We start from the raw sequence: 24,378 nt of genomic DNA on the forward strand, positions 1-24,378 counted from the left end.
ATTGTTGTATTAATTTTTCGGTTGAGAGGGAATTGTGAGAGAGTTTAGGGGGAGGGGGCTATTTATAGCTGAGAGAGGATGCTTTAAAGCCAAGAGGTCCGAGTAAATAATACAAGGAGCGGTCCCTGCACCGCGCATTGCATTATGCATGTCTAATAATTGAGCATGTATGTGCCGCTAGATCATCGTAAAACGTGTTGCAGGGGATACATCTTACTGCGAAGGGTGTTAGATCGAGAAAAATAATCTAAAGAATACCTGACAGGAAAAATTATAAAATATAGGTGACATTTCGATAAAACACCCTCGCGAAACACGTAGGAAATATATTATATAATAACAAAAGTCAGATGGATGAGATATCCTATCTTGTTAAAAAGGATCTAATGATGTGAAAACAACAATTATAAAATAGATGACTTATTGGAACGATCAAAATGTGTCAACTGTCTATGAATTCAATTATAATATTTAAGATAATTTTGATAAAAAAAGTGTAGTATTAGGTTTAAAAATAGATTTTATCAAAATAGTTGTTTGATATACGAGCCAAATTGAGCTCTACACTTAGGAGACGTTTGGTTTAAGGTATCTCACGTTACCGAAGAAATAGAATGTCATTCCTCTAATTGGTTGGCAAACATTCTCAACCCCCAGTAATAAGTTATTCCCAACAGTGGTATTTTGGGAGTATATTATCGGGAATGTGCTTATCTCCATTTCCTTAGGTATTGTAACATTCATGGCATTTTGGACTAAAATGCCCTTATTTTTTTTTTCAAAAATATATTTCTTCTGTCGCTTAATAAAAAAATCTATGAAGGTTAAATTACAAATTTATCCTTAAACTATTTTAGATTTAAAAAAATTCCGTAATTAGAATTTTATATGAAGTTCAGGGGTTAAAATAAAATTTTACCCTTTCATTAAACCTATTTATCTTTTCAATTTTGTAAAAAAAATTATATAAATTTTATGAATTTAAATTTTTTAAAGAAAATATATAAATTAATTATAGTAGAATTCAACTTGTTTAAAAACAAATATATAATAAGGACAATTTGGTAAAATATATATTTCAATAATTTTTTATTCTTTTAACCAAACAATGTAATCTTACATTTCTGCTAAACGAACCATACACAAAATACAATATTCTAGTAATCTTATTTCCGCCGGTAATCCTAGTAATCTTACATTCTGTGAACCAAACGCACCCTCAAAGTGAGCGGTGGAAATATTTCTGGATTTGTTAATTCTCAAGGCCCAAGTCCAATCCATTTTTTTATAATATGTTTCAATCTTTTGATTTTATTTTTTTTTCAGTTTAAAATTTGTTTGAGTTTAAATTATTTCGAATTCAAATTTGGGTAGTATATTTAATAATTAGTGTTCGTTTATTTTTTTTATTAATCTATGGTAGTATAAGGTACTATAAACTTGAATTATTTTTATTAGATGTAATTATTTATATACAATATATTTCTGTAATTATATCTTAAAACTAATTATTAATCTACAAGACTACAATTAATTATATCTCAAAAAAATATTTAATAATTAGTGCTCGTTTAATTTTTTTTATTAATCTAGGGTAGTATAATGTAATATTTGTTTAAAGATAAGTCTCAATCATTTGACATGAACACACATATCTATAGTACTCTAATCCGAGATCTAAAAAAATAATAATTATTTATTTATCACCGAAATTATTTAGTTGTGCAGCGCGTTCAATTACAGATTCTAAAGCTTGTTGAGTTAAAATTGTGATACTTTTCAAGTTTAAAATTGGATCTAGCTCGGGACTAGGGAAGATTGGTCCCCGAGTTCGATCACTATTAGTTTGAGAATTCTCACGACCACGATCCCGACCCCGACCCGAGACGGACGGCGGCGGCGACGGCGCGCGAGAGTCCCCCTTGTTCTCTGTCACTCAACAAGGAAGTGGGAAAGCCAATCCTTAAATACCATTCCCAATAGTGTTTCCAATACTATGTGGGATTGAGCATTACAAACACTTGTTTCCAATACAATGTGATTATTCAGGAAACAATTAACAATCATGCACCTTAAAATAACTAAATCAACAACCAATTGCATTAGTATTATACGATTAAATATGTCATAATTAAAAGTCAATCTACAATCAATCGCGATTATTGCAATTTTAAGCAAAACATTCAAAAATTATATCACTATTTAAGGCTCAATCCCACATAGTATTGGGAACAAGTGTTGGTAATGCTCAATCCCACATAGTATTGGAAATACTATTGGGAATGGTATTTAAGGCTTGGCTTTCCCACTTCCTTGTTGAGTGATAGAGAACAAGGGGGACTCTCGCGTGCCGCCGCCGTCGCTGTCCGTCTCGTCTCGTCTCGTCTCGGGTCGGGTCGGGTCGGGTCGTTGTCGTGGTCGTGGTCGTGTCTTTTTAGAGAAAATTATTAAGAAACAAATGCAATACCATCAGTCGTTGCGATTTTGGACTATCGCGTTGCGAATCTGGAAACTGATTTGCGATACCGGAGATCGCGTTGCGAATTATCGATCGCATTGCGATTTAGTTGGTCATTTTGGCAAATCCAAAAAAAGTTGGTTAAAATCGTATATTATAAGGCATTTTTGGTCACTGCGTATATTATAAGGCATTTTTTGTCACTAATGTTATTTTCTCTAAAATAAAAACATTAATAGAAGGTATAATATCAAACTTCACTCTTAGTATTTGATAAAATAATCATTTTGGTTCGTATTATTTTTTTAGAGCACTTTAGTCCCAACGTCTCGTTTTAAAACATAATGACATTTGATTGGATGGCATCACTTATGTATATGTAGCATATGACATATAATAACTTATAAACACGTGGTATGTGTCATATCATCATTTATGAACATGTGATATCTGTTATGTCATCATTTACGTACATGTGACATGTATCTTGTCATTACTAATGTACATATGACATATGTCATGTCATTATTTATGTATACGTAACATGTGTTATGTTATCACTTTTAAATATAAAAATCATCACATCAACGACAAGTGTTGATCGTTAGTCAATTAATGATTTTTATCAAACTAGAGATTATTTTATCATAAAATAAAAATTTAGAGTTAAAATACTCAAAAAAAAAGAATAAAAATTAAAACGATTATTGAATTACATGTTTGAAGTATTTTTTATTATGCCTAATAAAAATAATAGAATTTCAAATATTAAATTCAAAGGAAACAGGGAAGAGGGATGAGGGTGGAAGAGAAAGATAAGACATAACATAATCACATATACATAAATAATGACATGACATATGTCACGTGTACGTAAGTGATGACATAATACATGTTACATGTACGTAAATGATAACATAATACATATCACATATTCATAAATGATGACATGACACCTTATTACGTATTCATGAGTGATAATATGATTTGAAAAAATTGGTGGTTGGGTGAGCATTAAAAATGTGCTCAAGAGTCTCCCATTAAAAGTAACAATTTTTTGTAAATTTATCTTAAGTCCCCAATATTTTATAAACTTTTTAATTAAATCTTTGTACAATATTCTTAGAGTAATATTACATTCCAATAATCTTATTCTCAAAGATAATCTTACATTCACTGAATTAAACTAAACCCCTAATGTAAAGCACGTAGGGGGCATATCCATGTTTAAGGCTAAGCTTCTGCTATTATGAACTTGTTAACAAATTTAGTCGATACTTCCAAAACAGTGATGCTAGAAATTTAAGTTTATATGCAAGGTGTTTTGTATGGTTAAAACCGGTATATACGACATAAACTTACGCAGTTACCTTTGCTCATGTACCCCTGCAATCATGTTTGACTTCACTAATGACTAAACAGAAAAATGATGCTTAAAAAAGTTCATTTGTCCTAGAATGATGTTTAAAACATATGAGAAAGAGTATAGCATCCCCTAAATACTACTCTTCTCCTAATCATTTTGATTCAAAGATCAAACTGACACATCTTTGAGATACTCAAAAATGTCGAAATCTTGACAACTTCTGTGATTTGCTACTACTCCAGTACTAAAACTCTAGAGTGATTGAAATCTAGTATAAAATAAAAACCAAAAGTTAACACTCAAAAACATTCTTCAACCTTCCTGCTGTTTCCAACAAGGATGAAACAATTTCAAACCCCACTTTTCTTTTCTGAATCAAGACTCAAGATGAGTGCAGCAGCAGCATCAACTACGGGCCTCTCGCATGTAAAATAGTCGTGCAACGAACAAGATACAAAGGGGAAACACGGGAAATATATAGGTCTAAGTAAGAACAAGTAGTTGCAAAGCGTTGGCTATATCCATCAATTACCTGTGTCCAGATTGTAAGCTTCAATCTTTTCCCACCAATTGTGACCATCTTGATTTTGAAATCCACCCCTGGAAACATCAAAAACAGCTAGCAAAGTTCAATGGACATATGACATAAAGTTGAACGTAAAGACCAAGATATTGCTCAAGCATAGGACAAGAAGATGAACATAAAATACAATGAAAAAGGCACAGCTTTTCATATATATTTTCCTCTTGCCATCTGCAGGGACAACTGAATTAATTTCCATGCCTAATGTTTACAGTTATCTACTCAGTTACAAATTTACAATTGCCTAATCTGTTCATCTGTTCACTGTCTCAAACTCCCTAATATTATTTCCTCATCTCAAACTCCATAAAAAATTGAAAAAATAAAAAGGATTTCTTTTAACCCCTTCTCTTCAATTTCTTGCAACCCCACTACATAGAAAAACAACTCTTTTCAATCATTTTAATAGGGAACCAAACCGTTCACACACAGACACGCACAAAAAAAGAATCAAAGTAAATCCTGGGTGTGAATCCCAAAACGAACATGCAATGCAAGAACAAGAGTTGGCCAAAAAGAGTATGACATTAGGAGGAAAAGGTAAAAAAAGGTTATGGCACATGCAGGTTTCGAACCTGCGACCTTCGCGTCATTAGCACAACACTTTAACCAACTGAGCTAATAGGCCAATGTTTTTTATCTCACACGTTTCTGATAGATTTCTCTTTTTTTCAGTTAGAACTGGATTGGATCAGTTCTGTTGGAACATTTTTGTGTCAGTTTTGTTATTTGGGTAACATATTCTAAGTAAATTGGAGGAGAAAAAAGACGAAAACGCTAGAAGGAGGGCTTGAACCTCCGACCTTGTGGTTAACAGCCACACGCTCTAACCAACTGAGCTACTCCAGCCTTTTGCTAAGGCGATAAATGACTTAAATTTTTTAATTTAGTAAAGTTGGGTAAGGATGGCAAATCAGGTTAATTTTTTTTGAATTAATTAAGTTTACGAGCTTTATCGTATTTTAATTTTAATCAATTATTTTAATTATTAGATCGGTTATGATTAAAATAATTGAGTATGTTAATTTAATAAAGACCCAATTAAATATATCATAAAAATTTAATTATTATTTGAAGATTAAATATAAAATTAATATATTTATATATGCTTTATTTAGAAAATAGATATTTAAAGTTTATCATAATTATTATTTAAGTACTTAGGGTACGTTTGGTTCATAGAATGTATCATTACCTCCGGGAATAGGATTACCGGAATGTAACATTACCTAACACATTACTGGGAATGTTGCATTGTTATGTTTGGTTCGTTTAGCATGAATGTAATATTACATTGTTTGGTTAAAGGAATAAAATATTATTTGAATGTATATTTTACCAAATTGTCCTTATTATATATCGGTTTTTTTAACAAGTTGAATTATAAATATTAAAATGAAAATATTTGTATAAAATATCATAGAAAATATATAATTTTATTATTTTTAATTTATATATTTTATTTAAAAAATTTAAATTCATAAAATTTATATAATTTTTATACAAAATGTAAAAGATAAATAGGTTTAATGAAAGGATTTAATGTTATTTTAACCCTTGAACTTCATATAAAAGTCTATGGACTTTTTTTGTAAATCTAAAAAAGTTTAAGAATAAATTTACAATTTAACTTTCGTAGAATTTTTTTTATTCAACGACAGAAGAATGATATTTTTGAAGAAAAAAAAATATGTTAAGGGCATTTTAGTCCAAAACGCTTGGAATGACTTATTACCGAGGGTTGGGAATCACATTCTGGAAAGAATATTCCCCCCGGTAAACTCACATATCCCCATCCAAACGTACCCTTAAAACATTCTTTTGATTAAGATAGGTACTTAAAGTATTTATCTTTTTTATTTAAGTACGTAAAATATTTTTTTGTCAAAGTAGATACCTAAAGTATATAATATTTTCCCTCTAGAATATCGAAAATTAACACGTGACATTGATTAAAAAATATTTTAAGTGCGTAGATGAAAAATGTTATCTAAGTACTTAAATAAAAAAGTTACATATTTTATGTACTTATTTTAAATTAAACCTTTATATATGAGTTCTTTATCACTCTACCTATATTCATTTATTAATATTGTTATATAAAAATATTTCATTTATTTATGTCAACAAAATCTAGTAAAAAATTATATTTGTTATAAAAAGGGGAAATAATTAAGGGTAAATTACACCAATGGTCACTGATATTTAGGTAAGTTTTCGTTTTCACCACTAATGTTTCAAAAGTTACAAATCGATCACTAACATTATCGTTTGTGACAAAATGGTCATTGGTCGTTAACAGCTGTTAAGAGGCGTGACGAAAAATACAGCTGGACCGTTATCTGCTGAGTTGGATCGTTGACCTCCATTTTGACTGACTCTTCTTCTTCTTCAACCCATTCCCCATCTTCTTTTTCTTCACTTTTCTTCTTCTTTCTTTCTCTTCACTTTTCTTCTTTTCCAATGAGAACATGGTTTTAAAATATGGTGAGCATTTGGGCATGGAAGAATGGTTTCTGGGTTTTGTGATTCTGGTCTCAACTGGGGGATAGAGTCAGAGGAGCTCTCCCCCAAGATTTCTTTGCACCCAACATTACAGAATATATCTCCTTCTCCTTCACAAGCCATCGAAATGTTTAGCTCAAACATTAACAGCCACCACATTGCTTATGCAATTGATAGAGATGATTTAACCTCTCTAAGCACGCTAATCATCTCCAGCATTGTGTACTCCACTAGCTGTTGAAAATCCTCAAACACATAATTTGAAATATCCTCTCCTTTAATGAAGCCAAGGCATCATTCACAACATTTGACACAAGATTTTTACCCCATATTGCTTACATTACATAGGAAAATAAAAATGCATACCTGTAACAGTAAGAAGATAACCAATGAGCAAAGGAACCTTTATCAAGTAAGCAAAAGACTGAAAAGTGAAGAAAAGTGAAGAGAAAGAAAGAAGAAGAAAAGTGAAGAAAAAGAAGATGGGGAAAAGGTTGAAGAAGAAGAAGAGCTAGTCAAATGGCGGTCAATGATCCAACTCAGCATATAACGGTCCAGCTGTATTTTTCGTCACGCCTCTTAACGGTTGTTAATGGCCAGTGACCATTTTATCACAAACGATAACGTTAGTGACCGATTTGTAACTTTTGAAACATTAGTGGTGAAAACAAAAACTTACCCAAACATCAGTGACCATTGGCGTAGTTTACCCAATAATTAACGTCTGGATTCAATTTAATCTAAAAATAAGCCAACTGGAATATAAGAGAAGAAGGGTATTAGACTGAGTTATAAAAGTTCAAGGGGCGAATCTGATAAATAAACTAGAGAAAAATTTAAACCAAACGAATAAATAAAGCTACAAAAGAAACAGCTTACATACTTCAAAGCAAAATCACAGCTAACGCTTTTGGCACCTTCTCTCATTCTAGGCCGTGCGAAAAACTGGGAAACCTGCAGGAGATAATCAAATCTGAGCAAAAAAGAAGAAAAATATGTTCAGATTACATAAGCAAAAGTCTGATAAATCCGGTGAGAGATTCGATTTCAAGTTCTCCAGCTTCCAAGCTGTTCAGGTATCTCCTTTCACTCTGTTTTCTTTTTCTTTTGTATTTTTTTTACATTTTCTGAATTATTACTTCATTGTAATGTTAACATTGAATCCGCTGTTACATCGGCAAAACTCAACTTCAAACGTTTTTCGTTTTTTTCCCCTTCAATTTTCTTTTTCAAGTTTACGTTCTCACTGTCAATTCGCTGCAGATTTAAGTTTCCTTTTTTATGGTTGGAAGATGCTTTTTTATTTGTATCATTTCATTTCTGAGTGCGTTTGTGGAGAGTTACTAATAATATTCTTTTACAATTTTTTATTTATCGATGAATTTATTTGTAATTTAATTGTAATTTCATTATACGAAGATCTACGATAAGCAGTAAGGATGGCTACATTTTTAGTTTGGATTTTCTTTTAGTCAGATATGTTGACGCTTCAGTTTTGACTTCTATAATGTTTTTCATCTTGTACATTAACTTTATTTCTAGTTGCGCTGTAAAATACCGTAAATAATTATGAAGCGGGAATTGTAGTTGAAATCGTTATACAAATTGTCGTGGGGTTTTTTGATATAATTTGAGGTTTATTTCTTAAAATTTACTCAAGATAATTTTGATTTAATGACGATTACTTGATTCCTACTAAAATATAAAATGTGATAATAAAGTTTAGATTCTGTTGACTGTTATATTAGGCTCTGTATGTGCATTATTTATGCTAATTGCGGTTACTTGACTAAGCTAAAAATAATTTAAATAAAAATCTAAAAGTTCTTGTAACAAAATAGCGAGCCTATTCCCACGAATGGTTTGATTTCTTTCATGCATTCTAATTGTGGATTATTGAATTCTTGAAGATTCCAAAAGGATGGGACAAGCTTTTTGTGTCAGTTATTTCTGTGGATACTGGAAAAATTGTAAACAAATGGGGCAAAGAGTCAGTGCGGAATGAAAATTGTCGATGGACATAGCTTCTCAGAATCCATTTATATTGCAAGAGGTGATACTTCGAAAGTGATTGATGGATGCTTATTTAAGCTTGTTGTTGCCATGGTATGGTGCTTTGCCTTGGTCTTTTATGAAGTTTTATATATTGTTGTGGAATTGATTTATGTCAGGATTATAAATAATTAACTTAAATTGATGTTATTGTAGGGATCATCTAGATCCGGCTTCCTTGGAGAGGCAACAATTAACCTTGAAAGCTACATAAGTTCAAAAAGTTCAATTCCTCTTTCATTACCATTAAAGAAAAGTAACCATGGAACAGTATTACAGGTGAGATCTAAAGTTGCTTCTTGTTTCAAGTGCCCAACAGTTTCAACCTTTACTGATATATAAAAGTTAAGACCAACTTTTTCCTAATTCTAAAGGATAAATCTTTTAAATCGATGGAACAAGATCATCTAGTTTGAATTGCTTGCTGCCACTGTGTGTTGGTTTTGTTGCTAAATTGTAATTTTATTGCTTAAAATAGTGGATGATAGAAGTTTGCAGTGCTTCTTAAAGTGAATCCATGGAAAGAAAATTAGTTATGGCTTAAAGTTCAGTTACTTTTGAGGGAGGAATCATCATGTAGAAATTGATTCAGTATTACTTAAGCTTATTCAGATACATTTGTCGACAGTTTCGGAAATCTAGTACCCAAACCATGGTTTCTGGTCAACAAACTCGTCGTCAAACTTATTTTATGTCTCAATCACATGTTTTTATTTAGGAACAGAAACTCAATTATTCACCTTTCTCTGATGTTATTTCTTCATGATTATCTGCAGGTTAAAAATTCAGTGCTCGACACCAAGAGAAGAACGCAGGTTTACGATTTTGCATGAAACCTTACACTTTATGAGATTCAGTTTGTATTATGAATTATGATTGTAAAAAAAGGCTACTGTATCTTTTAAAGGGATGAGCAATGGAAAATTATAGATTTGTCGTATTCGGAGGATGCTTCTCTGGAATACGATAACTTGGAAACCAAGTCTGATGCTTCTGATGGTACATTTACCAGGAGTGTTGGAGCTTCTTCTAGTTATCACTTTGAGGGTACCCTTCATCCTGGAGAATTGTCTGGTAGGGTATGGTCCCTTGATATTATTCCTAGTTGTTTTGCGGATATGCTAAGACTTCCTTTTGTCAACTTCCCTTTCTGCAATTGTGTTTCTTTTAACTAATTCTGTTATTTAATCTGAATATAGTTAAAACACTCCAGTGTCAATCAAACTTACCTGAAAGTACATGAATTACAAAAACACTAGTAATAGGTTTGGTAGATTGCAAAGAATGCGACAAGCAGTCTAGAACTTTGCCTCTATGATAAGCATTCTCAATTAGTTTCCTGTGCACGTTGTCTTTGAGGCTGATGAAACCTACTCATGTCTGTTCAGGAACCAAGTTTGTCAGCATCGGACTCGCGTAATAGCTTTGATTCCTTGGATGGTTCCTATAGAGAAATTTTCTCCCCTCATAACGGGGTTATGAGCAATCTAATTGGAAGACAAGATTCAACTGGTTCTCAAACTTGTTCTCCTCATAGATCTTATTCTTTTACCTATTCTTCGAGGTCAAACCACTCCGGGGCACCAAAGCTCTCCAGTTCTGGAAGTCATTCTCATAACCACAAAGAAGACTCGAATCGGGCTTCACTTCTTGTTCCCTCTTCTCCACTACGTAATGCTGGTTCATCTAAAAATGTCTTGGAATATGCAGAAATCACAATTGGGGACCTTCGAGCAGAAGCTAGGATGTGGGACCAAAATGCTCGAAAGTTGATGATTGATATGGAAAAATTGCAGAAGGAATTTTTTGACCTTGCCAACCGCCAAAAGAGTCTTGAGACAGCACTTTCAACATCCCAGGCTGAATGCGATTGCATGAAGAAGGAGATCAAACAAGTGAAGATCTTGTTGGAGGAATCACAGATGAAACAGGCCGCTTCCAACAGTTTGAAGTTTCAGATTAAAAATACTGATTCCTTTCAAAAGGAGTTGGAAGATGAGATAAGGTTTCAGTGAGAGGAAAATTCTGATTTGGCCTCACAGTTGAAAAAAACCCAAGAATCAAATATTGAGCTTGTTTCCATTCTTCAGGAACTAGAAGAAACAATAGAAAAGCAGAAAGTAGAAATTGATAACCTTTCTGCGGCAAAATCTGAATGCAAAAGCGATATTCTTGGACAACGAAGACAATATTTGCAATCGGAGAACAGAAATCTAGAGGTCCAATTTCAGCTTCTGCAGGAATCACATAGGAAACTGAAAAGCACTACTCAGGTTCTGGAGGAAACTCTTAAAGAAAAGAACCATGAAATGGAGATCGAACAAGTTTCAAGGAGTCGATCGCTTATGGATTGCGAAGCTCAATGGAAGGGAAAATTAGATGAAACAGAGCAACAAATCATTTATTTGGAAATGAAATTTTCCGATGCTCTAGGTGTCCAAGGTTTAAAGGAAATGGGCTTACTGATGAAAATCTGAAACTTCATTTTATCTCAAAGAATCAAGAAAAGATCATAGTTCTACCTCTAATTTTTTTTACCCGATCATCCATGAAAGAACTCTCTTTCTAGACATGAACCAGAAGCTTCTGCTGATCCTGTACAGATTCAATCTATAGTTCTTAGAAATCGATGTGCTGACCTAGAGCAGCAGTTGGAAGCTTTCAAGGACAATTTCTTATCTAGATGATGAACTCTCCAAATGTCGTGCCAGAGAAGAACAGGAGATTGAAATTGTCGCACTGCAACAACAGTTACAGCGCTACCAGCAAAAAGAAATTGAGAGTAAGGACCGACCTGTTCTTACCTTTGAAGAATTCACTATTTCCAAATCACCTGAGGCCATTGAAATCTCTACGTTGCTTGCTGAGTTACATGAACAAATTCAACTTTCTTTAGCTGAGTTAAAGCGACAGTCTGGTCTTCTTAATTCACATGCAAACCCTGCGGAAATAGTTTCGGATGACTCGAAGATTTTAAAAAGTAAAGATTTGATGAGTCAAAATCAGCAAGTTCAGATTATCTTGAACAATTTTTTCCGGCAAAAACAATATTTAGGAGAAAGTTCTGAGACGGAGAAACTTAAACCCGACAATTTGCTAAAGGAAGATGAGCTTGAGGCTTTAAGACATCATCAAAAGGAGTTAGAAGCTCAGGTTTCTTCTGTTCAGAAGGAGAAAAGCCAGCTGGAGGAGAACAAAGAAATCATGCTCAGAGAAGCTGCTGTTACTGCAAAATGCTCGGAAGATTTACGTAGCGAAATGATGGTCCTTAATAGCAACGTGGATTCCCAGATTTCAGCCAACCAGGTTCTTATAAAGAAATCTACGGAGCTCGAAAGCGGTAAACAGGAACTGGAAGTTCATTTGTCTGAACTAGAAGAAGAAAATCTACAGTTATCAGAAAGGATCTCTGGTTTGGAAGCACAATTAAGGTATCTGACTGGAGAGAGAGTCCCATCGTCTGGAACTACAAAATTCAGAATCTCAAGGAATGAAATTTAAGGAAGAGATAAAAAGAATGGAAAATGAAATGGAGGAACAAAAGGTTGATATGAGAAAGAAGATGGAAGAGATGCAAAAACGGTGGTTAGAAGTTAAAGAAGAGTGTGAGTATCTAAAAGTTGCGAATCCCAAACTACAAGCTACCACTGAAAGTCTTACTGAAGAATGCAGTATGCTTCAGAAAACAAACGGAGAATTAAGGAAGCAAAAGGCGGAGTTATATGAGCATTGTTCGGTCTTGGAAGCAGAACTAAAGGAATCTGAAAAAGTTTTTTCCAACATGGCCAGCGAAATCGAAGCTTTGGAAGAAAAGTATTCCTCGATGCTTGAAGAAATAGCCTCGAAAGAGAAAGCCCTTAACTTCGAGCTAGAAGCACTTCTTCATGAGATCAAGAAGCAGAAAGAAAAACTTGTGCTTGAAGAAAGCCTGTTAAACCGAAAGTACTTGGAGAAGACAATGGAAGTCGACAACCTCCAAAGAGAGGTTGCTCACCTCACCGAACAGATATCGGCTACCCAGGATGAAAAGGAGAAAACAGCATCAGAAGCTGTGCTTGAAGTTTCTCATTTAGGTGCAGATAAAGCCATGCTTGAAGCTTCTGTACAAGATCTTCAAGGAAAGCTTCAATCATCCGAGAGCAAACTCATTGCCTTATAGGTGGAATCCGAAACCGAGTCTCAGGGACTTAAGGAAGAGCTAGCCGCCGCAAAGCAAAAACAGGAAATTTTGATGGCTGACCATGAGAAAATATTAGATTTGTTGGAAGAAGTCAAATCCATTGAAGACAAACTGAAAGGCACTGTTAGAGGGCTTGAACTGAAACTCAAATCTTCCAAGTACGAGAATCAACAGTTGGAAGAAGAAATTTCCAGCCTTAAGGTCCAATTGCTGAAAACAGCGCTCCTTCAGGATGAAATTTTAGCTCTTAAAAGAACAATCGGTCAAGCCAAGTTCGAAAACGAAAGGTTCGAACTGTCTTTCCGAATGCTATTTAGAGACTATGAAGAACTTAAAGTTGAAAAAACCATTTCAGTCCAGAAATTCTCAAACAGTCAGCAAGCTGTTTCCGAATTAGATGCTTTGAAACGTAGGAAAGTTGCCCTTGAAGAAAAGATCATTTGGCTGCAGGGTGATTTAACCGCAAGAGAAGCCTTGGGAACTCAGGAAGCCGCTCTGAAAAACGAGCTGGCACAAATTAAAAGAGAAAATAGCCAACTTCAGAGGAAGATAAAGAACCCTGAGGAGGAGAAAGAAGAGTGCCTGAAGAAAGCTCAAGGTCTTGAAGAGGAACTGAAGCAGATACAACAGGATGAAAGCAATTCCAAGAATGTGAGTCTCTTTACCATAATTCCAAGTGGTGATGGACATGAGTCGGATTAGGTTTTTATTCCATTCAGATCTTACACAAAAGTTAAACCTCTCCAGTTACATCCGATCCAAATTTTGGACTGAAACCCGACCAGACTCGGTTAAAATCTACACTCAACCCAACCTTATATATATATAATTATTTTTATTAGATAAAATAAAAATCTAATTAAAATATAAAAAGATATTATTACAACTATCTCTAAATATATAAAAATAATTATAATATTATATGATCAGATCAAATTTTTTAAACATAACCCCAGACTCAACTCCACCCTCAAAATATCCGATCCAATCTGAATGTGAATTTTCAAAATAAAAATTCGGCTGGACCGAATTTGGTTGGATCACAGCCGGTCAAATCCGACCCTCCTAAAATTTCGAGCTTAGTAGTTTATTATCATCGGTTTAGCTATTTGAACCCCTCCTTTATAGTTCTTGTTTGGAATTTCTCTCATGTGTACCTGATTTCATTAAAAATAAGCTCAAAAAGGTTTATGAGGACTTTTTCCTGATTTAGAATAACATAGAAGAGAATAATAACCCGCTATCAACTGAAACGAACCAACCCGTCAACATATGGATGAAAATCATACGAAGGTTATTCTGTCTACAGTTTTTCTTTTCTTTTTACTTCATGTTAGTTGTTTCTAATATTTCAGACTGGGCAATCAGATCTTTGCAAAGGTTATCTATGAGACTGTGGCTCAAAGATCTCTTTTCAGGACAATAACAATCGAAACTGCAATAATGAGATTCCTCAAGTTTCAGGAGTCGATCTTTCGTCGAGAATTCAGAATCCTGAAAATGAACTTGCAGAAGCTCTAGAAGCAAATGACATGTACAAGGCCCAGCTTAATAGGTAGGCTTTCAAAAATTCATCCTATAATCAATTTAATCTTCTTTTTTTTAATATTTTAACTTTAGTTAAAATAATTTCTTTTATAAAAATAGTTAGTTAATTGACTATTAACCGTTGTTATTGATGTGACAAACTCACATGTATTAAAATATTAATATAGCACTATGATGTGGATTTAAATAAGCATAATGCTAAAATTTGTCTCTTTATTAAAATAAGTATTTTATCTCCTATTCTATTTTTTTTGGAATATTTTGACTCTTAACGTTTCATTTTAGGCACACGAAAAAATCTAACATTTAATAGAATAATCGCTTTGTTCTTTATTTTTTTTTTGGGCATTCTAACCCTCAATATTTCATTTTAGGATAAAAAATACTCATATTTTTTAAACGTTAATAGTGTGTTAACTAATGATTTTCATCTATAGATGGAGCATTTTGCCCAAAAGTGAAACGTTGGGAGCCAAAATGCTCAACAAAGATTAAGGACTAAAATGACTATTTTAATATACATTGGGGACTATTTTTGACATTATACCATTTAAATTATAATATATATTTTCATTTATTAAATTAATATTATTTAGTTCTTTTATCAAATTAACATCATCTAATAAAATAACAATACCCGGCATCATTATGGATTGCAAGTGTGGGAACGTAAACCTGGGTTTCTCCTAGGACGAGAGGTCTCCTAAGATAAAAAGATCCAACGCCTAACCACCGTGTCAGAATGTTTAGAATCGAGAAGAGAAATCAGATTCCACGCGTACCAGTGAATGCTAAACGTTCTTTACGTATTTTGCTTGCCTGCAGTTTGTTACGCGATGAAGTAAGCTTATATCCAGCTGCTTGGGAGAAGTCGACCCGTGAAAGGGCTGCAAGAAAAGAGCGATGTGATTGCCAGATGTCAGCGTTCAAGACCGAGCTGTAAGAATTACGCGAACGATACCTACACATGAGCCTCAAATACGCAGAGGTAGAAGATCAGCGGGAGAAACTCGTGATGCAGCCCAGAGCTGCCAGTGGTCGAAAGCGCTGATTCTAATGACTTATACGTAAGTTTGGTCGTATTCTTTCTCCCGCTCCGGCCTTCGACACTAAGCTTCTCATCTTCCACCATTTAATTTTTTGAGGGTTTATTGAAGGTTAATTGTAATATACAAAGATACATATAAGTTATACAAGTATATATATTTTTTAATTTCTTGAGGGTATACAGAAAAAACAGAAGTGTAAGCCTTGATGTAATAAATTCAGCAATCACTGAGAGACAAGATTGCGGAGTCTAAATTTTACGCGTCCTTGTGTATCGAATAATTTTCATAATAATAATTTACAGTGGAATGGAGAAAAAAAGGAGGAACAAAGAATTAACTATGACTGACATTTATTTAACGCATGAATGAATCAATGATATCAATTGTTATTCCAAGTATAAACTTCATAGCATTCTACATATAATCAGAAAAAAAAAAAAGAACACAGGCAAGAAACCTTAATTAGGACTCTCTGCAGCTTGGAGCCTTTTTAACTATATACCACTCTTTCTGTTGAATTCTTATTCTGTTCTTTCATCTCTTTACAGTATTGAGTATGCACGGATTACCTCCACGATAGGTGCTCGACACAATGGGCATTTTCCTCCGCCACGAACCAGCTCGTTCGCACATTTTGTACAAGTGCACATGTGTCCACATCTGTAAAACCAACATTTTAATGTGCAGAATACACGATTGTGATATATAAGTCGGATCAAACGAGTTTAATATCATGCTTTCGCGTGATATTGACAATGAGAAGATTTGGACATGTTTAATAAGGCAAACCTGTACAATAGTGAATCGATATGGCTATCACAACAGACGCAACAAGTCCCTTTCTTTACATGACCCCAATTAGACCTATCTTCTGATGTTTCTGCACTCAAAACTGTAATGAAAGTGAAAAATAAAAACAGAACCGATCTAAACTACCTGATGAATAAAAGAATCTAAAAATAATGCTTCCCGGGAAAGAAAAGTCGGGAGGAGTTAAAACCTTTTTCACCAGCTGAACGATTCAGAGCAGCAGAGACTTCCTGCCTGACAGATCGCTGTAACTCCAGCTGCATATCCATGCAGGCTTCCAACATCCTCTGCATGTTGCTCATTCCCTGCTGGAGTCTTTCCATATCAGCTCTTAGATCATTAATCATCTCCCATTCCTGCTGAAAATAAAAAGCCTCATGAGAAAAACTTAAAGATGCAGCAGATCTAGGCCACTTTTAGATAGTATTCCACATCCATTGAACTATCCGAGACCGACGACATAAAATGATAAAAAGAAGACACATCATTAAATCCATCGGTTGCCTAAAGTGTTTGTTTGAAATTGATTATTATGACTGATTTCACATTCGGATTATCTTCAGTATCGAACTCACAATCACAATTATTGGGGAAAACAAAATAACAGAGAATTCTATGAAGAACAAAACTGAATCAGATTCAGTAGTTTTGGTAATATATAGTCGCAAGGCTAAGAAAAATGGCTTACGATTTCTGGTCTATGCATGTTGTGCCTGGACCATCTAGTGTGATGTAAATCATGATGCCTCAGCGGCTGTGGTGGTGGCTCTGGAGGAGAAGGTAACAGTGAAGGTCTGTTAATAGCATCGTTCTGATCGTCATTTGTTTCACCAATCTGCTGCTCTTGACCATGCTCTGGGGAGGCTGGAGTTGGCAAGTTTCTATGCAGATCCCAATCAATGGGAGAATGACCCTGTCTTTCCACATAAGACTGAATTAACTGGTCTAGACTTTCACGGAAACCACTTCGAAGAAGATTAGAGACACTCCTCCTACAAATTAGATAAACCATCAAATACTCCTATTTTAAGTTAAAAGAAAAAGCCAAATATGTTATCAAATACCTGCTCAGAAGTTCTCGAAGTTCCATACCATACAGATTATCATCTTCAGGTGGGTAAAATCTGTTTAACCTTCTAAATGGAACTGCACGACGTGATCTTGGACGATAAGAAGGCCCTTCTGACCAAGTACCAACAGCTTCTTGAGAGCGATCCTCACGCAAATCCCTCCGGGCGTCCTCTTGGTGACTCGCTTCTACATTCTCATTTCCAGGATTGTCTTGGCGATGCTCGCCAACTGAATGTTCCTGCCAATTTGTATCCATTACTTCAGCATCGCCCTCTCTCCATTGATTGAACTGAGCATATGTTGGTTGTTGCAAGTTTCCTCCCTCATCATTGGCACCTGCTTCCTGCCAATTCTCACCTTGGTTAGCATTTTCTTGCCAACTTATGCTCTCAAAAGCCATGTTGCTAACCATATCTCCTGTTTGATCAGGCAACTCAGCGATGCCAGTTTCCAAACTCCTAAATTGTAAGTGCTCATTGTTTTCACTTTGGACATCTGACAACATGTTTGTTTGGGGAAGTTCATTTCCAGAATCAGAGATGACATTGTTAGATGTGGTTTCAGAATTGATGTCAGCTTGATTGCGGACAATTGTTGCTAATCTGTTATGGACTCCTTCCCTGAATGGTAAAATAATTAGCAGTTCTGAAAATCAAGGTACAAGTACGAGAGCTTTGTGCTTGAATAAGCAAAAAAAGAGCATTATACAGAATTGTTCGAGCCATAATCTAGAGGCACGTAGATGAACTGCAACAGAAAACCATACACACCACATTTCTCTCATTGTTTACAGGCGATATCTACTTTTATGCTTCTCAAACAAAAAGCACAAAAGGGAAAAAATCAAACTAAGTTGTTCCAATTTTCCATGAATAGGAGAAAGTTATAGATCAATACACATGAGGTCTAGCTTCATAGTACATAAACAAGAACATAACAAGATTGTCAATCCAAAATACCATATCCCAAGTATTATTCAAGTCAATGTCTTGTTATATATATCATATGCGAAGTTCCTCAGCATATAACATCATTTCCACACAAAGAACCTTTCAAAAACTATTAAAACATTTTTATTAACAGTGAAAACTTCTTCAAGAGCTTCTTCATTATGAGCATGAACAGAAAATATTCATACCTCAAGTCAGATACGGTGTTCCGTTGTCTTAACTGAATTAATTCACTTGCTGCGGATGAAGATGATCTTTCCCATTCAACAGGTCTTTCATTTCGTAAGAATCTACCTCTGAGTAGTGTCTGCAAAGTTAAAAGCATTATAAGCATACAAAACATAGAAAGGCCCTTCACTAGACAAGATGAAAACAAAAATATATTAACATCATGAAAATATGTAAGATTATGCAGTCATCAACAAAATTTTCACATTAAAAAAATAAACATTTATAGGAAAAAATGATGTTACTTTCACTTTTAACCCTGATACAGCAATTTTACCCAGTTTACCAAGAAGAAAACGCATGCATCCTCTTAGATGTTTAAAAATAAATACCCAAAGCTTATCTGAATATAGTTCCTTGAAAGAAAGAAATGTATTGCAGCATGCAAAAATAAATGGGAGCTAGTACCATCTTACTGAACCACGAACTTAACAAACTTCATGATAGCCAGCTAACCTGAATGCGGTTGCGATGAGCAAAATCAGAAACAGCACGGTGCTCCAATAAACCCTGAAGTTCCCTCTGTCTTTCTCTTTCAATCCGCACAAGCAAGTCGATTACAGCTTGTCTTCCACGCAACCTCCTCAAGTCCCTCAGAACATGCTCTTGTCTGCCTTCATCATGCTCAGCAACTGAGCCTTCTCGAACAGGACCGGCTTGCACACTAACTGTGGCTGGCTGATTTGCCCTCCGCCCCCCACGAACACCTAGCTGCTGAGTTGTCATTTGCACCCACTCCCGGACAATTCTAACTCTCTCACGCTCAGTTTCGCCAAGCCATTCAGCGCTAGGATTGCTTGTCCTTTGGGTAACATTGGACGAATGTTGAGTAATCCCACTCCCCATCCATCCCTGAACAATCTGCCTCACCCTTTCTCTCTCTACTTCGCTGAGATCAGGGGAGTGCTCCCTGATAGACCCATTATTATACCCACGATCGTTCTGTGACACACCCTGATCATGCGACCATGTTCCATTCTCATTCTCACTCGCATCTCCAACACTCGCCTGATTCTCACTCCCACGACTCTCAGAAAAAGTTGCACTAGACACTGTCGTATTATTATCAGCATCGCTTTGCCTCCTCAACCTTTCCCTCACCCTCTCTCGTGCCCTATTCAACATATGGTCATCCTCCAACTCCCTCCACATTTGCAAAATCGAAGAAGCCCGAGTACTAGGCCTCTCATCATTCCCCCCTTGTCTCCTAGAAGCAGGTGACTGCGACTCTCTCAAGAATGAAGAGTCGAGCATCGAAACAGTATGTAAACCAGCCAAAGCCATCAGTTCAGACTCCCTGTTCCTCCTCTCCATGGTTGTTATCATTTCCTGAGCCTGCCTGGCAGCCCATCTACTCAAAATCCTAGAATGCCGCCTTCTAGCTGCAGATGATTCAGCTAAATCATCACCTTCAAGATCAGACCTCCTCCTCCTCCTAACAAGCTGATCACCACCATCATCATCCTCGTCATCAGGATTTGCATTAGAACTGCAGGATGCAAATGACATGCAATCATCCAAATGCCCTCTCATCAAGTCCTCCAAACCCCTTTCCAATTCAGCTCTGACGTCATTCGCGGGTTCTGGTTTTTGTTGTAAAGCTTGAAAATCCGTCATTTCCCCCCCTACGTCTAACCCTTCCCTCTAATACAGATAACCCATTTGCCTTCAAAATTACCCAAGATCACAACCACATAAAATACATATATAAATATGCCAAAAATTAGAAAACCATAGCCTAATTTGGCTTTCAAAATCTATTAAAAAGCAAAAGGAAATAAAGAAAATAAGTATGCCCTAAATTCGGAAAAGGAGAGAGCCCCAACTCATTTCTTCAGCTGATAAAAATATCAAAAATAAATAAATAAATAAGTAAATACCAAAAAATCCCAACAAATCAAAAGAAAAGGTAAAAAAAAAAAGAGAGGAAAAATTGATTGAAAAACTTGAGGCGAAAGAGACGTACCTTCTGAAATTTAAGAATGAAAAGAAAATCATTTTCATTCCTTTTCGTGTATTGAAATGTTTGCCTGAAAATCAAAATAAGAAACCGAAACAAGTTCAGAAAAAACAAGGAGGGAGAGAAGGATCAAAGCCTACAACGATGGGACAAAACTACTTCCGAAGTACCAATGCATAGCAAATTTTGTTTTTCAAGTAATTTTGGTTTCATTTTTAGAGAAACTTACCGAAGATGTCACTCTTGTTCGAGTTTCTTCTTATTTTGATCGACAAACTTTGAAAAACAACATTTTGACTACCTATATTATGGATTCACGATGCGACACATTTACAAAAATATTATTTTTTATTTTAAATTTTAAATAAAATATCAATTTGACTTACCTAAAAAAATTCTTACTTTTATTATCAGGTCACAATCATGAATCATCGATTTTTTTATTGATAAATATTACAAACGACTTTATATTGTTCTCTTATTTTGCTTTATTGGCTCAATTTGTTTTTGCTTTAAAAAAAATCTCCTCAAATATTGTGTATACATTCAAACTTCAATTTATCCTTTGACATTGTAAGATCATCATCAAGCAGTTATATATTTCTTTTATTTATTCTTTATCTTTCCACGGTTGAGATTATCATCCAACTATCGAAATGTCAAAGATTAAAAATGAGATTTAGGTTTAAATCAAATTTTATAGTATCAAATTATAAAATATGTTTTCAAATAAATTAGGTAAAATTGATTCTTTTCATGAATAACTCCTGTTTTTATCTTTCATCCCACTATTAACGTACCACATCAATAATAGAGTTAACAGATCAGTGTCCAAAAATACAATAAATTAATAATATAAGTGATCAAGAATATACTTTTCAAAATATGGTTATCAAAATAAAAAAGTGTCCTCACTGTAATTTATCCTAATTGTTTTATTAAGGGAAAAGAAGGACGCACTGGTTTACAAAAAGAGTGACACGTCCTGAAACATTTGGGCTTTTAGATATTATTTTTAATTATACTTTTGGAAGTCAATCACTTTACGCCACGTCATTATTTATTTGGAATGACCCTGTCACTTCTTTCTTCACGCTTCATGACGCTACACCACTCTTTACCTTTTTTAATTTATTTATATCACCCCCAAAAAAATAGTTTATTTAGAAATATAAATATAATTAATATTAAATATATATTTAAAAAAACCAGTTTTATAAATAATTATAGTTATTCTATTTATAAACTATATAAAAAGAGAAAATCGCCTCAGTGACCAAAAAAAAGTTATAATATACGATTTTAACCAACTTTTTTTGGATTTGCCAAAATGACCAACAAAATCGCAACGCGAAATAAAAATCGCAACGCGATCCCCAGAATCGCAAATCAGTTTCCAGAATCGCAACGCGATTCTTGAAAATCGCGATGCGATAGTACAAATTCGCATTGCGATTTTCCATAATCGCAACGCGAATATGAAAATCGCAACGCGAACACATAAATCGCAACGCGTATCCGTAAATCGCAACGTGTATCCGTAAATCGCAACGCGTATGGGTAAATCGCAATGCGTATCCGTATATCGCAACGCGTATCCGTAAATCGCAACGCGTATCCGTAAACCGCAACGTGTATCCGTAAATCGCAACGCGTATCCGTAAATCGCAATGCGTATCCGTAAATCGCAACGCGTATCCGTAAATCGCAACGATAATCCGTAAATCGCAACGCGTATCCGTAAATCGCAACGATAATCCGTAAATCGCAACGAGAATCTGTAAATCGCAACGATAATCCGTAAATCGCAACGAGAATCTGTAAATCACAACACTGAAATTTTGGGTATATAACACTGAAATCATAAACTAAATCCCTAAATCGCAACTCATTCCATCTCCATCTATCACTCTCTCCGGCGACATCCGTTCCTATATCCAACGACATCCTTCCCCATCCGGCAACAGGTCTTAGTTTCGCATCTCGTTTGTTTAGTTACAACCATGAAATCATCTAATGTTGATCATGTTTGGATAGATTTGTGTTTTGGAGGGTCATGGGATAATGTTAATGGTGTTTTACAATATATGCCTTTACCCATAAATCTTCAACTAAAATTGTCTTTACAAAAGTTAACTTATGAAACTCTAATGCTACGTGTTTCAAATAAATTGAATTTAGAGCCCCTAAGTGGATTTAGGCTATCTTATCAGAGAAATGGTAAAGTTTATTTGTTAACCGACAATGAAGATGTTGAACGATTCATTGCTTACATTAGTGTTTCACAAGATGATGTTACATTGTATGTTGTTGAACCTAGAAGTAGTATTGTTGGGTCAGTAGCGGGTAGTAATCAACTAAGTTTTTCTCAAAACCCACAACCTTTCTCTAATCCAAATCCCAATCAACTTTCAGCACCAAATTCCGGTTTTCGTATTGACCAGTTAGACGATGATGAGCCAACAGAAAAAATTGTGAGTACTAGTCAGTATTCGAAATTTGGTCTTGGTCAATATCCGGACTTTGATATTGGTCAATACACGGATTTTGATGATGTTTCAGAAGAAGAAACAGACCATGCGTGTAATGATATTGATATTGGTCAATACCCGAATTTTGATGATGAAACAGCCGTTGCCGAAGAATGTAATGTTGATGATAATGAGGAGGAAGTTACGACTGTGAATGAACATGTTGAACATCCATTCTGTAATTCATATAATCCTGAAGAAGAAAAAGAAGAAGAAAAAGTCCCCGAAGAAAAGAAAATGCCACGGGCGTATAACTGGAATATGCCAGAATTACTTCAGATACCGGAAGAAGAGTTGATAAAGAAAGCAGTTGATTGTTACACAAAAGTTATTCGTATCAAGAAAGATGATTGTTTTGATACAAAGGAAGACTTGAAGATAGCTTTATATACGAAATGTGTGGAAGATGGCTATCAACTAAAAGTTAACAAATCAAGCAAAGATCGTTTCGAAACAAGGTGTATGATTGACAAAAACTGTACGTGGCGTATGATTGCAAAGAGAATAAAAGATTGCAAAATGTTTCAAGTTAGGACTTTTATTGATAAACATACATGTTCAAGAACCCAAGTTTTTCCTCACCATAGACAGGCAAACAAAAAGGTGTTGGGTGGTTTTCTGGCTGAGTTAATGTTTTTGAATGGCAGGGTATATCGGGGACATGAAATTATGACTGACATGAATGCTCGGTTCAAGATTAGTATATCATATTCTCAAGCTTGGAGAGCCAAATGTTATGCCTTGGAATTGTTGAGGGGGTCGCCAGAAGCATCGTTTGCCCAACTGCCGGCTTATTGTCACAATTTAAAGCTGAAAAATCCTGGGTCGGTAACTCATATCAAAACAGATAGAGATGGACGCTTTGAGTTGCTGTTTATCGCCATTGGTGCTACGGTTAGTAAATCAATATAATTTTGTTGACTCATTTTTGTTAGTTACATGCATTTAACATTTAAATGATTATATTCTTGTGTATATTATTTTGTAGATTCGTTCGTTTATTACTTGCATGCGCCCAGTTATTATAGTTGACGGAGCACATTTGAAAGGTCGATACCTTGGAGTAAACTTATTAGCAGTAGCCATG

General features: G+C 34.8%; 1 protein-coding gene, 2 non-coding genes and 1 pseudogene across 5 annotated transcripts; 1 reads left to right on the forward strand and 3 right to left on the reverse strand.

Moving 5' to 3' along the window:
• Positions 1–4,961: 4,961 nt before the first annotated feature.
• On the reverse strand, positions 4,962–5,035 carry TRNAI-AAU. The gene has a single exon. It is a non-coding gene; the product is annotated as a tRNA-Ile (tRNA).
• A 147-nt stretch (positions 5,036–5,182) lies between these two features.
• TRNAN-GUU lies at positions 5,183–5,256 on the reverse strand. Its single transcript has one exon. It is a non-coding gene; the product is annotated as a tRNA-Asn (tRNA).
• A 2,543-nt stretch (positions 5,257–7,799) lies between these two features.
• On the reverse strand, positions 7,800–20,443 carry LOC120213216. 3 transcript variants are annotated; one of them, XM_039211360.1, is made up of 9 exons: positions 19,257–20,443; positions 18,761–18,879; positions 17,616–18,242; positions 17,240–17,543; positions 16,742–16,910; positions 16,531–16,621; positions 16,211–16,401; positions 15,416–15,417; positions 7,800–7,813 (listed from the first exon to the last, which is right to left on the reverse strand). In XM_039211360.1, exons 1-7 carry the CDS (start codon positions 20,415–20,417, stop codon positions 16,284–16,286), a joined length of 2,589 nt encoding a protein of 862 aa, XP_039067291.1. In that variant the 5' UTR covers positions 20,418–20,443; the 3' UTR covers positions 7,800–7,813; positions 15,416–15,417; positions 16,211–16,283. The 3 variants fall into 3 exon arrangements, with proteins under 3 accessions (XP_039067291.1, XP_039067290.1, XP_039067289.1); XM_039211359.1 differs by having other exon boundaries at positions 16,531–16,633; positions 16,742–16,907; positions 19,257–20,442; XM_039211358.1 differs by having other exon boundaries at positions 16,531–16,633; positions 19,257–20,442.
• LOC120213223 lies at positions 7,855–15,827 on the forward strand (annotated as a pseudogene).
• Positions 20,444–24,378: the final 3,935 nt, after the last annotated feature.

Source organism: Hibiscus syriacus, unplaced genomic scaffold, assembly GCF_006381635.1.
Source record: "Hibiscus syriacus cultivar Baekdansim isolate YM2019G1 unplaced genomic scaffold, ASM638163v2 tig00110020_pilon, whole genome shotgun sequence".
Lineage (NCBI taxonomy): Eukaryota > Viridiplantae > Streptophyta > Magnoliopsida > Malvales > Malvaceae > Hibiscus > Hibiscus syriacus.

What these genes read in the sequence shown, in the direction of transcription:
- LOC120213216 (XM_039211358.1), bottom strand. Translation starts at nt 20,417, where the DNA reads ATGACGGATTTTCAAGCTTTACAACAAAAACCAGAACCCGCGAATGAC. An exon ending in AACACCGTATCTGACTTGAG is followed by an intron (nt 18,243 to 18,760) that starts GTATGAATATTT and finishes TTTACCATTCAG; the next exon opens with GGAAGGAGTCCATAACAGAT. An exon ending in ATCGATTCACTATTGTACAG is followed by an intron (nt 16,402 to 16,530) that starts GTTTGCCTTATT and finishes TTGGTTTTACAG; the next exon opens with ATGTGGACACATGTGCACTT.